Consider the following 15,954-nt stretch of genomic DNA (forward strand, 5'->3'; position numbering starts at 1 on the left):
CCATTAAATACTTGGCACTAACTCCACATGTTAGTGCTTCAGTTTGGTACCTTCTATTCGATTCACATTACTTTGTGGCCATCCCTTTCCTACGGGTAACTGGACTATGCTCTTATGCAGAGAAAGAGCAGCACTGACCTCTTGAAGAAAGCAGCAGACATCCAGCTTGGGAGGGAAGAGGGCACAGTGAGGGATAAATGGGCATATCACAGAAAATTAAGTTGGTGGTAGAGGATGGCCATTTTAGAAATGTGAGGGGTCTAGAGAAACCTCCAAGGTAAGCAGTACCATGCCAAGTGAGCAATCCCCTCTGAAAGTAATACCATCACACTTCCAAAGCATTTGGGGATGCTTGCAAGTAAGCAAGGAAGGCATTTCAGCCTTCCAAAGAGCATATATTTATTTTTGTTAAGAAAGCAGGGATATTAGTGAGAAAAGACTACAGATGTATTATCTATGGAGTAAGGACAAATCAAATACTCTTCATAATTATTTTTTATTTATGAAAACATATTTATCTGACTTTTTTTCGGTTTAACAATTCGGAATAATGCCTGCATGCTAATTTTCTACCCTGGATAGATGCTTGATAGTTCAATATAAACTAAATTGAGCAATTGCAGGATGGGTTAAAAACTCCCCAGTCCTTTCCTTTTCTGGAGTTAGAAAGCTAGGTTAGATCAGAAATCTCCGACCTCACTCTTTGAGGTAATTTTCTATTATTTAACTTATTTCAAAATTTAAAATAAATTGTTCTTTTAAAAATCTGGTTTGGCACCCTTATTACTCTCTAGCCCATGTATACGTGTAGGTGAGGGACTGAAAAAGTGTTACCTTGCTAGAGGTTATGAGGTAGTCATCACTGTTTGGAGTTGGCACATCTTGGCCAAGAGATAGCAGTCACTCCTGAAGTCAATGTATCTGTAAACATCTGGAGGATAATAACTGTAGGTTCCTAGACCATTGCTTGTCTAGTCCCAAGCATAAATCAAGACCATGTGGCTATTTTTATAATGCTTACATGCTTCACTAGCTGTTCCAACTGGAGATTCTAAAAATTTTCATTAACTGTAAACTGCACAGCAACAATAGTATATAAATGTAATAAATGAATTGTTAGCCTCCTTTCGTTAAAGGTGTTGCATGAGAGCCATTATAAGCTATATCACACTAGTCTTGCCTTACAGTCATAATTTGGTTCTCTTACACTGCTTCTTGTACAGTTTAATCCATCTCCCTGGACACCAGAACACCAAATAAGATTTCAAAGGAGCAAACACTTCATGAGAAAAGAATGTCCATGAAGCACCTTTTTGCTCCTGGAGTTATGCCAACTTTTAGCTAAGGGTGATTTCATTGAACCAAGGATGTTGCTGGCCTTCATAGGAATCAAGCAAGAGTATGTTCAAATTTTTAAAATTAAAATTGTGTATACTAAAGAAAGGTGTGGAGTACTACCATATTTGATCATACTCAAGTATGTGCACCTTTTAACCTTTCAATTGTATTGCTTCAATTCTTATTGCTTCTTATTTTCATGGGCCAAACACCATTTCAGGTAATTAAATGCATAAAGAAAATTAGGCTTGATAGTGATTTGAAATTATTTTCTGAAGGTTTCTACAAATTTTGTACCTGAAGTGTCACTTTTTTTGCAGGATTCGATTGTAAATGTTCAGAATTTTGTCATCTGCAGAACTGTCATAATAAACACAACTGTACTACACATAAAAAGTATTTTAATACATAAAATAGTAAACAAAAGTGGCAAGCTTATTTTAAATAACATCTTTAATTAAAGTTTTTGCAAAGGCAAAATATTAAACTTAAAATAGGTCTTAGTACATCAAAATACTAAGTATTCTAATTGTATTCCAAGCATGGCCTTTGAAACACATCCTGTACATCCCAGGAAAAGAATCCTTGATCTTCAATTGTACAGACTGAATTTTACAAACATAATAAATATATTTACCCCCTTACACATAACAGTATATGTACAACAGCAGTTGACAATCATAGCTCAGAACAGCAACTAAGCATATTTCCCACCCCTCTAAATTGTATTTGTACCCGAGGCACACAGGAGCAAGTGAAGATGTCATGGTCTCATATGCGGCTAGCCTGCAACTCTTTTTCCTTAAAAAAAAAAACACTTTTCTTGTAGCATACAAATTAAGGAACATTTGGAAAACAAGGCCAATAACCTTTGTCACAGCAAAAGTTTCGGGTTGGATCTAACAGAATGTTCTTGCTGATAACAAATTTTACCAGTTGCAGTAGATATGATTCCACTGTTCCTTGATGTCCCCTCTCTCAGGAACAGCATTTCAAGGAGCATTATGGGTTGCAGCAGAAAAATTTATGTGCAGAAATCCCACTCCACTTCTGGAAATTCCTTCCATTGATGGAGACTGTGCAGAATCCAACCTTGCTTTCTGAACATAACTGACCTACTTTAGAATGGAGAGCCAAAAGGTTCAAATGTCTAGTTTTGGAAAACAGTGGAAATCTCAAGTCAAACTTTACCTAGAGCCTTTTGATTTTACAACCGCATTTAAAGGCAGATCTAAGCAAGTTGGTGGATTTTTCATGAACTGAGCTGCCAGTGTTCAGCCCCCCTTAAGCCGGGTAAAATAGGTATGTGTGGGTCCAATTCTAATTGGAGCTGTGGAGGGGAAATGGGTTCATGCCCTCCTCCATCATGCTATTTTCCCTATCTAAAATGGTCCTGGGGAGTTCAAAGGGAAGCTTCATGGTGCTGATGAGAACTATTTCCAATGCCTGATTGATTATTTGTTTAATAGGGAAAAAAAAAGCTGGGAGCTCTATTCACAGAACATCCAGCATCTCATGCAGTTCTGGTTTAAGGCAGGGCAGCCGTACTTCAACACTATGTCCTGAATTGCTATTTTTCTTTCTGAATTTTGCAAAACCAAACCAAAAGAGAATTTTCAAGCAGGAGTTTCAGCATGAACAAATAAAAAAGACTACCCCCCCCCCCCACATTGGAACTTCAGAGTTTGACCCAACAGTAATTTGATGGGGACATTATTGCTGTTTGATGTAGATAGGCATGAAATGAACACAGAGGTGCTAACACTATTTAAAATTAAAGACAACATTTCTACAAGTCTGGCTATATCACATGTTGCATGTTCTTTGTTTTTTCCAGCAACTGTGCTTCAATCACAAGTTTCATCCCCTTGAGAAATCAGGTAGCCACAATATTTGTTTTTTGTGAAATCATGATTCATTTTCAGGGAAACAACTGATGACAAAAACAGGTTGTGAATAGTTGCAAGGGAGACAGAAATTTTCTTTGCCACTGAACAGTTGGGGGAAACATTTGACACATTAAATTTAAATAGTCCAATATAAAGTTCTTTGTGACAGTATCGCTAAAAACCTTCCTTAAAAGAGAACTTTTACTATAGATGCTTCAAATGATTGCACATACAGAAAGCCAATGACATCCTCAAAATGTTTAGTTACAGCTGAAATTCTGTAGGAAGTCCACTGCCAAAGGAAACCAATGGGCCTAGAATGTCATGTCTACATAAACAGGAATATTTGACGATTGCAAAGGCAATCACCTTTGTGCAATTACTCTGTAAATCTCCATTAGCTTGATTAAAGCCATTCCATTTTCCCCCACACATACATCTTAAAAGTTAAAAGGTGCTCCTGTTATCTGTGCAAATCTAAACATAAGCCCTTCTTGCAAACCATTAATTGCTTCAGAAGTAGAGATAACTGATCAGTATTTCAATTTAAACAAATTGTGGACCTAAGCAAAACAAAATGATCTAAGTAAAGCTTAAGGACTAGTCATGGGAATCCCCTGCCCTCACAAAAGGAATGATGATTTAATGGAAGCCTAACAAAATTGTCTGTTCAATTACAATGTTAAAACCATGATTAAAATTCAAGTACAATAATAAGTGTAAGCAAACTACATTCTTACAGCAAGCTGCTACAATAAAATGAAATTTAAACATGCCTTTTGATTTAAAAAGGAACACTTGATGAAGCAAGTAAGAGCACAGGTTTGGTAGGTTTGACTGGCTTTCTCTTTCTTTCACAGGTCCTCCTGTTAAAACACCCTCATCAACCCATAGGTAATTTGCAAGACACTATGCCTGCTCCATATAGACCTATCTGTAACTCACTTTTAAAGCTGTAGTATCCTTTAAAATAAAATAAAAAGGCTAGAGACAAGCAGCTATTTAGTGCCCACGATGTACACAATGTTAACACATTTGTACAGTATCTGGGTTCCAGTAACAAACAGTAAACTGCAATGTAGTTGGGTTTCACAGTGTGGTGTTAAGGGACTGGTTTTAAGCCTGTGCTGTCAAACTTAAAGGCTACAGTATACTGTGAACAGGCCATGAAACACAGAAGGGTGCAAGGGAAAATTAGTTTCAATATAATCACATAATGTTCGCATGTTTCATAGTGGTATGATTTCTTCAAAAATCTACCTTGCTTTTACCCAGTGGGAACAAGCTATTTATGCACAAATACATCTTCAAGTCCTGAGCAAAAACTGCAGCTAAAGAGAACTGCAGTTTCAGCAGGTGGTGAAGATAACCAGAAAACAAAAACCCAATGATGTTTACATGGTATAAAAATTCAGATGTTTTACATATGTCATTATACAGCAGAATATACAGATTTGGCCAGCTTTAGCAATACCCTGGGCATAAAAAAACCTAATTGCTCATTGCACTGTACAATGGATTTCCTGCAAGCAGAAATAACCAATGCACTCAAAATCAAAATTGAAATGCAAAGAAGAGAGTTTGGGAGACAACGAATAGAACTAGTGCTGACTAAACATACTGACAATTTTCTTTAGTAAAAATAGTTAAAAGTTACATTTGCCACAAGAACAGAAATATTCGAAATTAGATAGGAGGATTCATGGTCACTCCCCATTTGTTAGCTCGCTCTTCCTGGCCTCTCTTCACTGCTTTTCAGACAACTTCTGTGCACACTATTGATCTACCTGGTAATGGTAAATCACCCGGAAGAGCACGTCTTCCTCAATCATGGCTGAATTTCAGCCCCATCCCAATAGAAATCCTGTATTTTTGAAAATCTGATTTCCAAAGACCCATTCCCATTGTCACAGAGCCTTCCAACAATGTCTTGCTATTTATTGCAGTAATTACTTATAGAATTGTTAGAGCTAGTGTGATTGTATTCACCAAGTAATTATAATTCCCTCCCCACGCAAAAAAACTAGTCAAAGGAAACTGGAAGCTCTTTCAATACTGCACGCCCTCTTCCAAAGTGCAGAGTCACCTGGAGCTTGTCCCCAGCAGCACACCTTCACTTGGCAATGGGAATATGTCAAATTAACAGGAGGAATTCTTTTTTAAAAAGACTCTCAACTAATCTTCAGTACACAGACCCACTTTGTGCAGCTTTTCTCGAGAGAACCCTTTTGCCAGAGCAAGGAGACAGTTATCTGACTCTCAGTTGCCATCTGCAGGTCCTTAAAAGCACAACATCCTTCTGAATTATCAACACACTGAGAATTATTAAATTGCCTTTAAATACAAATGACATTTTTTTGGTACTGGGATCAAAGTTTTATATAAAAGGCCTAAAACTGTAAAGTTATGCATGGCCCAGCACAAGAGATTTAAAAATAGTTTACTCATACAAGGTAATTAGAACTCAATGTTTCTGTTCTTACCATTTGGTTAGAAGCCTGCACACAGTTTAACCAAGATTCTCACCAACTCCACTCCCAGATGGAATGGTTCAGCACAGTTTACACAAAGACACGCTAAGCTTTTTCCATATTATCGTAAAAGAAGAGTTCCTTCAAGTCAGTGGAAAGGGAGATTAAGCCTCACATGCTAGTTACCTTTATCTATAGGTAGAAGTGGTTAATTAAGGTATTCATACAAAACCGGCATTCAGGCATAGCTAGCTGCACCAATGCCTCAGTTTTCCCATTTGAAGCAGTGTCTAAATTGCCATGCTATTTCTTTGTTCTAGTAGTCTCGGTTCTACTGTTCTTCTCTGGTGTGCAGAAATACATTCCTGCTGAAATTGTATGTCTGAGTCTTAACCTTTTCTGCTTTTTCATTTTGCTCTGAGTTTGTATGAGAAACCTTCACCATTCTGCATCTCCAATGGCTTTGGAAAATACATAATCTCTTCCATTAAGATTCATGATGCCGTCTTTGAGGTGAAACTTCCACTTGTTCTTACTTCTGTGAATCTGTAGGAGTGAAAGACAAAGTTTAAGAGAAACATCCCAGTTCTAGCTTTGAAAATCATATTTGGTCCGGTCTGCCTAGCCTTTCCACACACTGTAATATAATGGAAGATTCAAGCTGTTGCGTGTGAAGGATGCAGGGCTGCTGCAGCACCTTCACTCCTAGATCCAACAGCAGTTAACAGACTTGCCTTTTAACTTACAGCTTTTAAGCATTCTGTCTAGGCCAGGGGTAGGGAACCTGCAGCTCTCCAGATGTTCAGGAACTACAATTCCCATCAGCCTCTGTCAGCATGGCCAATTGGCCATGCTGGTAGGGGCTGATGGGAATTGTAGTTCCTGAACATCTGGAGAGCCGCAGGTTCCCTACCCCTGGCCTAGATAATCCTCAACATCCTTCAGTTACTCTGAACCGCAAGGTAAGAAAGAGTATACAAGTTTTAATAAATAACAAAATAAAATTCAACAGTTCTCCTCTCAGGGCACTGTTCCATTTCCTGTCCTTGCTGAGGCAGTTTTGGGTTATGGAATTAACACTGATCCCAGGACATCACAGGATTAGCACAGCAATACTTGTAAGGATCACTGAATATCCTGCCAAATATAGTCTGGAAGGAATTCCAGCTGATGAAGAGGAAACTCTTCTTCATTTGACAAGCTCAGGACCATAGCCAACTTCTGTGTCAACAGTGTAGTAGTGTAGTGCCAAATCTACATTAGGAAAAGCAGTTCACATGTGATGGAAGTTACAAAAGCAACTATTCTGGCAGTAGAACCCCACAGCGAAGCAGAACTAGTGTGTGTTCATCCTAGATAAAGAAAGCTGACTGCTGCTCTGTACATTAACAACCAACAACTTCAGATATAGAGCCAGTAACAAAGTAATCTGTTTCAGCAATTCTCAGCGTCCCATAGCTGAGGCTTTTTGACCACTCCTCAGTTAGAAACCCAGATGAGATCAAATGGATACAATCAATCAATCAACTCTCAGCAAGCGTCAGACTCCAAGCAGGGGATGGCTTACAATCCATAGGCCAAAAGCAGAAGCATAGTCCAAAGCAGGTCACGGTAAAGTCCCAGGCAACAATCCAGGAGCAGTGAGGCCAGAATTAATTAAAGAGTATGTTCCAGGCAGAAATCAAGGGAAAACTTTCCAAGAAATTTCTTCCAACAAGAGGTTGACCAATCTAAGGAGAAAGCTCAAAGACTAGAGTCTGGCATGCAGAGATTGTGTGCTTGGGTTGGCTCGGCCTAAATGATTTGTAATGAAAAGCAAATACTGAGGACACATAACCTAAGACACCTGAGTGTGGCTGCTGAGGACACTGGCTCAAATCCTCCTGTTAGGACACTGGTTCAAGTCCACGTAAGCTTTTCCAGACATTTTTTTGACAGCACAATAAATGCACAGTTATTACTCAGGTACTGAAAGGGGCCCAAGGCATCTCTCTTTTAGAAATACTTCTGTTCCTTAGAAATGACCCATCTCCCAACACTCCAACTGCAGTACTTTGATAATAGAAAAATGCTCCAAGTGTACTGGTTGGACTACATGTAGGTTCAGCTTGTATCTTCCCATACAGAAGAGTTCCATCTGATTTAAAGGCTCTCAAGCAGTAGGTGTTAGGTAGAACATTTATCTCTGGAAGACCAGCAAGCTACTGAGTCAAGCAATAGTGAACTACTAGGATAATGGTCCAAGGATGGCTCTGTATGAAGCAACCTCATATAAGAACAGACATAAAACTTTCTAGTGCGTCATATTCTCATGGAAAGTTTTCAATTTCTAAATATTCCTGGTTGCTCAGAATTAACAGCAATGAATGAATGCAACTGCCAATGCTTCTATGTTGTAAACAAAGATTTCAGGAGGCTGTTTCTAAAAACTGTCTGTGTACACACCACAACACATAATAATCCACCTTTTAAAAATTGAATTATGAATTCTACTGATTTGTTGTACAGATCAAGTCAACACCAAAGCTAAAATATCTAATTCTGAAGATGGCTGTAGATGCTGATAATTAAATTCACAGATTAGGGCCATGTAGGAGAAAAATTTAACAGTTTTAAAATGCAAAAATCTCAGCAGCCATTTTAGATTGCCTAGGCAACTCAGCTAATCCAAAATGGCCATTGTAGCTTCATTTCACCTCTGGAAATGGAGAAAGGAATGGTGCACAAGCAGGAAATACAAGAGGTAAAAAGGGAAAAGAAGTTTGAGTAAAGGTAAGCACCAGTAATTTTTATCAATAAATTTTGGATTCGAGTTTTAAAAACTTAGAAATTTTTGGTAATTTTTTACAGTAAATTGGGTAAATTTTAGTTAAATTCAGTAATTTTTACCAGATTATTTCAGGTGTTAAAAACCTGAACCCAAAAAATTTCAGTTTTCCCCACCACAGCTTCTCAGGTCTACTGGAACTTGAGAAGCCACACCATATTCAAATGTTTTTGAAAATCACGTTGTATTATTATGGTATTGAATTTATTGGTTATGAATATATGAGAATTGTCATTGGTGACATTACCATTGTGTTTTACATTATTATTCAATATATTGGTGCATTAGCGTGATTGCCATCGCCTGTGTGCGACGCGTTCATTTGTTTGCATGTAGAACAATTACGTAAATGTGTAGAACAGTTGCAACAAAATAGCCAGTTCATTGCCAGACCATTAGTCCTCATTTACTTGCATATTCTTCAGCTTCAGTAACATCTTCATATATGATTACAAAAAAAAATCAATATAGTTTTAAGGGCAGCTGAGTGGCTAAAATGTTTGCTACCTCCCAAAGTCTTTTTCTAGTGCTCTGAATAATCATACTATGCTTTTGGATGCTACTTGTGACTCTCTGACACTTCAAAATGGGGCAGGGTCTGTTTAAATGTGAAAAACTGAAGCTAGCCTGTTTTCACTTAGTCTTGTCCCAAAAGGAAAACAGTACTCAGCCTGGAGAAAATGGAACAGATGATGATGAGGTAGGGGAAATCCAGCACAGAATAAATGAAAGGAAGTAAAGGAATATCTGGCTGCTCTAAATGAATTCAAATCTCCAGAGCCTGATGAACTACATCCCAGCGTATTAAAAGAACTGCAGAAGGAATCTCAGAACCACTGGCAATCATCTTTGAGAATTCCTGGAACACAGCAGAAGTCCCAGTAGACTGGAGGAGAGCAAATGTCCCCATCTTAAAAAAGGAAAAAAGAAGTCCCAAACAATTACCCCCCAGTCAGACTGACATCAATACCAGGAATGATTCTAGAGCAGGTAATTAAATAGACAGTCTATAAGCACTCAGAAGAGAATACCGTGATCACTAAAAGTCAACATGAGTTTCTCAATAATAAGTCATGCCAGACTGATCTTATCGCTTTTTAAAAATAGAGTGACGAGATTTTGTAGATGAACGGGATGTAGCAGATCTTGATTTCAGTAAGGCCTTTGACAAGGTCCCTCATGATATTCCTGCAAAAAAAACTAGTAAAATGTGGACTAGACAAAGCTACTGTTAGGTGGACTTTGTAATTGGTTGGCTGATTGAACCCAAAGGGTACTCACCAACGCGGATGCCACAGGGTTTTATCCTTGGCCCACTGCCATTCAATAATTTTATCAATTGGATGATGGAATAGAGGGCATGCTAATCAAATTTGCAGATGACTCCAAATTAGGAGGGGTAGCAAATACCGCTGAGGACAGGGTCAGAATTCAAAATGATCTTGACCGATTAGACAGTTGGGCAAAAGTTAACAAAAAGGGAGAAATTTAAGGTATTACACTTAGGCAGAAAAAATGAAATGCACAAATTTAAGATGGGTGATACAGGGCTTGACAACAGTACACGTGAAAGGGATCTGGGAGTCTTAACAGACCATGAGCTGAACATAGTCAACTGTGTTTTGTGGCAGCCAAGAAAGCCAATGCAATTCTGGGATACATCAAGAGGTGTATAGTGTCCATATCATGGGAAATAATAGTATCACTTTATTCTGAATGGCCAGTTCTGGGAACAATTCAGGAAGGATATTAACAAGATGGAATGTGTCTAGAAGAGGGCAACCAAAATGGTAAAAGGTATGGAATCCATGCCCTGCAAGGAAAGACTTAGGGAGCTGGATATCTTTAGTCAGGTATCTTTAGTCTGGAGAAGAGAAGGTTAAGGGGTGACATGATAGCCATGTTTAAATATCTGAAGGGATGTCATGTTAAAGAGGGAGCAAGTTTGTTTTCTACTGCTACAGAGACTAGGGTACAGAGTAATGTATTCAAACTATGGAAAAAGAGGTTTCACCTAAATATTAGGAAGGATTTCTTGATGGTAAGGGTTGTTCAACAGTGGAATATGCAGCCTCCTTCCTTGGTTGTTTTTAAACAGAGGCTGGATGGTCAGGAATGCTTTAATTGTGTATTCCTGAGGGGCAGGGTATTGGACTGGATGGCACTTCTGGTGTCTTCCAACTCTATGATACTATGAGAAGAGTTACAAAATATGTGTTTGTACCTTGCTGTGTTGCAGGAATAAGAACTTGCTGTGTCTGGGACTGCTGCTGCACTGTCTGTTGTGGCTGTGGTTGCGGGTGATGGTGATGAGGATGATGCTGTTGTTGTTGCTGCTGCTGTTGTTGCTGCACTTGCAACAAAAGTTGCTGTTCTTCTGAATGAAATCCATCTACAGCTTTAGACTGAAGCAGTTTGTTCTCCCAAAGCTGTGATAAAAAAAAAGAAACGCTTCTAACAAATGATTAACCCAGCAGCTTACAAGTATACACCATTATTGATCTATTCAATTTCCAGTGAAGGAAATGAGAGATCCTGCATTTTGTTCTCTTCTTTATTTCACTTCTACAATCTTCTACCCAACTATATTGTCAGCCAAGAATAACATTCTTAAAGCAGATAGGTAGAGGCAGTTTCCACTGGAAAGGGAGAGCAGCATGAGAAAGCAGCTTTTACTTAAAATTATACTGCATGTACACAACACTAGAACAAATGAAACGAACATGCAATGCTCTGCTTTCTCAGAGCATATTTACTGCTTTTGGGAAATGCTGGCAATATCTGGAATATTTATGAATATATTACTTTACTAAAATTTCATTTGAAACAGAGCATTATCTTTTCCAATATAATCGCATTGTAAGTGGAGAAGAAAATGTTGAGGACGTAATTCTGAAGCAAAATCTTCATTTTGTTTAAAAATCAAACACTAGGTTGTTTTTTTCATCTTTATTAAACAGTGATGTGGTTATATTACAGCAATTGTATTTCATCTACAATACTAGATGCATCATTTTAGAGGAGGAAATATGAACTGACTATCTGCTTAGTTCAAATTTCATTAAAGCTTTGAATTCAATAGGTAGCAACAAGCAAGTACTACTTCCTTAATTTATTATTTTTACCAAACCTAACAACATAACAGAAAATAGGGAGAAAAAACACAGAAAAGAAAATAGTAATAAGTTGATCTGTATTAATGATCAATCATGGTACAGATCCAGAAATCAAAGAAAGCCCCCAAAAATAGAACACCCAGAAAAAAATGACAGTAAAAATCTAGAGAATGGAGGGGCGAAAAAACAGAAAGGCAGCTTTTGAAAGCCAAAAGGCTGACACACACATTACTGATCCTGGGTTGTATCAGAGCTAGTAGGTAAAAAAAGAAAAGAATACTTAAACCAGTTCACCTCCTGAAGTAAAGGTCTCCAGAAGTTGTTGGTGAGGCTTGGACTAGACCCTGTCTGCCCTAATGCCACCAACTGCCCAGCAATAGCTCCTTTCACTAATGTGAGGCAGAAAGCTCCTGAAGGCTCATTTGTTAAAAGCGTCATTTTCTCTGCAAACAAGCACTACTTCCAACTTGCAATACGGCAATATCATGATCTTGTAAGAATTTCTGGAGAAGTACATGAAGCCCTTTGGCTAATTCATGTACAGATATTAAAAAGAAAAGTAAAGCTCTTCCCCTATATAAAGTTCTTATTGATGATCTAAATCCATGTTTTTTTAGTATGGTGACAAGTCCAAATTTAATTGCTAGAGAGACCCATGCAAGAGAGATCCAGGGTTTTTTTGTACACTAGGCAAACTATGACCTTAGCACACACTAACTCAATGTTCCACTTTCTAAATTGGCTAACCAGATGTTTTTGAGACACCAGTAGTCAGTGTGGTATAGTGCCTAAAAGTAGTGGACTCGAATCTGGAGAACCGGGTTTGATTTCCCACTCCTCTACATTAATGTGAACTCTTGTGAACTAGATTTGTTTCCCTGTTCCTACACATGAAGCCTTCTGTGTGACCTTGGGCTAATCACTCTCAGCCCCATGTATCTCACAAGGTATCTGTTGTGGGGAGAGGAAGAGAAGGAGCTTGTAAGCAGCTTTAAGACTCCTTATGATTGAGAAAAGCAGGGTAAAAATCCAGACTCCTCTTCTTTAAGAAACAAAAAGGACACAGCTCATTCCACTATGAACCCCAAGCAAACGGCATTCAAAAGTATACAACCTTTGCATATGGAGGTCACATTCGTTTTCACCACCTCTCCTTTTCTATTACTCCCTCTAATCACACATTAAGATTTTAAAGAAACTCACTATAGTAACCTTTGTTTAGGCACTTGACCAGCACATGCATGCAGTGATGAAAAAATACCAGCTACTGTACAAAATGGAAGATGTTTCCAGAGTTCAATTTTGGTTTTCAAAATACAGAAGAGTGCAACTGAAAAGGCAGGGGTGGCCATTAGGGAGGGCAGGCCCACAGATTACATGCAGAGGCTTTGTGACCTGCCCACTAAGTAACCTGCAATGAACATAACTTACCGTTTTCAGTTCCACAAGGACTTGCTCATCAACACCCTCATCCAGAAAGACTTCTCGGACATCATTGATAACATCTTCTATCACAGACCTATATAGTTTAGGCTTTTTAAAAAAGTACAAGATCTGCTTATTAAACAAAAATCAATGCTAGCAACATTCCAAAACATTGTGAGGAAATATTGTGTTTATCTGCAACATAATGAATTGATGACCTAGTATCAGAGATAATAGTTTCAGATCACCTTTGCATAATTTAATATGAGTCTATCAAACAAGAGTTCAATTATAGTATCTCATCTGTTAGTATTACAACACTATTCATAGAGAATAGTGCTTTTACTGCAAAAACAACCATTCATATATTTTAGAAACTGCTCTATTCTATTTCAAGCATATATTCGTAGTAAAAGTACAATCTCTGTTAGGAGGATTATGCATTTCATTTCTCACTCAAAAGTCATCTTAACCCACAATTTAATCAAGCCAAACACCAATTGTCAGCTGGAATAAAACTTCAGCTCACAAACTCTTTAGACCTCAAACAAGATTCAGATTACAGTTTTATCCATATTTACTTGAATGCAAATCTCATTTAATTTATTAGGAGTTATTTCCAAGTAACTGTGCTTAATGTCAAGTTGTCAAGATAATTTAGTACTATCAAGTTAAAGTAGGCCATAGAGACAGCTACTTCACTTTAACTAAACTACAAATCAAAGAACAAAAGAAGCATAAAGCCAAACATTTCAGCATCAAACGGCCACTGGGGTGAACAACAAAATCAACAGGCTATTCCACCCCATCATCACTCAGCACAAAAGGCATTTAAGATAAGGAGTCATAATCAAATTTATCACATAAAATTATAATGGTCAATCTTTGTTTTGTACGCAAGCTGACAATTCTGTAGACGTTTACACAAAATAAGCCCCATCAACTCCGGCGGGGCTTACTTCCAAGTAAACGTGCACAGGAAACAACATGAAGACATAAGGTATGCTTTTTTTCCAAAAAATGAGGAAGGAAATCGGTCCTCTCCTTTTGCACAAGGTGTTGGGAGATCCCAAGGAGAAGCCAAAACTTAGCAGCACACCATCCGCTTGGCCATTTGTCAGCTGCAGCAACTTTGTTTTTAGAAATGAGCAACAGATTTAAACATGCAAGAGCGCGCGAGCAAGAACAGGCTGGTGAGCGACAAAGAGAGCACCGTTCAGTCTGAGCCCGACCAGCACAGGCACCTCCCCGGCTGCTCTCTCCCTATTTAAAGGCCGATGTGGTGTTTAAATGGAGAGGCGGTGACGTGGGGCTGGAAAGCACCTTCCCATCCTGGCAGAGTCTATATTAGAGAGCGGCAATGGCTCTATATAAACAGGGCCGCCACGGGGAGGAGGAACACAAGGAGCAGGGAGGCAGGAAAGCAAAAGGGGAAGAAGCCATGATGGATCCGAGAGCACAAAACAGAAGCGGCGAAAATGGGCAGCTCCGGGTTTGTCTGCAACGATTTCGGGGGTGGTTTTTGCCTGGGTTTTTTTTTAAAGACATTATAAAATCGTGATGAGAAAAGGACCGGGGGAGGGGGCGATTTTTTTTCTCTCTCTCGTGTGACTGCTTGTTGCAAACCTCTGTGAACCCGAGACTCAGCCTCGGTTGTAGTAGCCGATACGGGAAGCAGAGAAAGGAGGCGGGAAAAGAGAAGAGGGGTGGCTCGTTGCTTTTTTTTTAAAGCCTTCTTGAGCAAAGAAAATAAAAAACCTTCGGAGCAAAGCTGGTCTCTCAATGTAATATATATATATTTGGAGAGTGGAAGGGTGGGGGAGCGAAGAGAGAAAGAGGAGGGGGGAATCTTCTGCCAGCCTGAGGCAATAAAAGTGCTTTTCAACCTTCCGTCACCGTCAGATCATATATATATTAAAAATTGCACTAAAAGAAGCTCCCGCAGATGGTGTCGACCACCCAACATCTTAAAGTGAGAAAGGAGAAAAATCAAAAGGCACACAAGCATTCTTTCAGAGGGAAAAGCCAGAGAGCAGCCGGCCCACCACCGTCCCCCAGCCGGGGAGAGAGACCTGCGGGCGAAGAGCGGCTCCTGATCGGCCCCGCGGACCCCGGCTCTTCCCCGTCGGCCGAAGCCGAGCGGGGCTCAGACCCCCCACCCCAGAGTCGGGGTCCGCCCAGAAGGATTTCGTGCCTCTCTCCTTCGCCGCCGCCGCCCTCCACCCGCCCCGAGCGGCCTCCCTTCACGAGCCCCCGCCCAGCCCTGGTCCTTACCACGGGGTTTGTATTAGTCGAGTTCGCCATGTCCCGCGCCACCCCCCGGGCAGGACAGTCTCCCCTCGGAGCGGGCGGCGGCGACACCCCCCCAAACAACGGCCGCGCTCCCTTCCTAGCCCCTTTCCCTCCGTCCCCGGCCTCGCCTCACGGGCTTCCCGCCCCCCTCGGTGCCTAGCGGCTGAGGGGAAAGCGCGTCAGCCGCCCTCCCCCACGGCCTGGCCTCCCACGGCGGCCCTCGGGCTGCAGCCGCCAGCCGCCCGCTCTGCCCGCGTCGCCTCTTTATATAGCGAGTGCCGAGCAGCTGCGCGAGCCGTCTGCGAAAGGGGGAGGCCGAGAGAGGGAGGGAGAGCGAAAGGCCGCGAGAGGGAGCGAGACTTCGGAGGCCACCCCCCCTTTCCTCCGCCCCCGCTCGCGTGAGGTCACGTGAGGAGCGCGCCGTGACGCCTACTGAGGCGGAAGCGAGAGGAGGCGAACGCGGGAAATGCGGGGGGGGGGGGGCGTTGGGGGGACGCTCAAGAGTCACGCGAAATAGTCGTTGGCCTCGTGATCGTTTCCAACGGTTTATATTCCACTGTCGACGCCAACGACTCGTGGCAGCGGCAGATTCGCGG

The 15,954-nt window shown here is 40.5% G+C and overlaps 1 protein-coding gene across 1 annotated transcript; it reads right to left on the minus strand.

Moving 5' to 3' along the window:
- Window positions 1–1,722: 1,722 nt before the first annotated feature.
- On the minus strand, window positions 1,723–15,615 carry GTF2A1 (general transcription factor IIA subunit 1). The gene is made up of 4 exons (XM_048484627.1): window positions 15,341–15,615; window positions 13,073–13,174; window positions 10,733–10,954; window positions 1,723–6,244 (listed from the first exon to the last, which is right to left on the minus strand). The coding sequence occupies exons 1-4, from the start codon at window positions 15,368–15,370 to the stop codon at window positions 6,137–6,139; spliced, it is 462 nt and encodes a 153-aa protein (XP_048340584.1). The 5' UTR covers window positions 15,371–15,615; the 3' UTR covers window positions 1,723–6,136.
- Between the last annotated feature and the right edge of the window lie 339 nt (window positions 15,616–15,954).

This window comes from Sphaerodactylus townsendi, linkage group LG02, assembly GCF_021028975.2.
Source record: "Sphaerodactylus townsendi isolate TG3544 linkage group LG02, MPM_Stown_v2.3, whole genome shotgun sequence".
Lineage (NCBI taxonomy): Eukaryota > Metazoa > Chordata > Lepidosauria > Squamata > Sphaerodactylidae > Sphaerodactylus > Sphaerodactylus townsendi.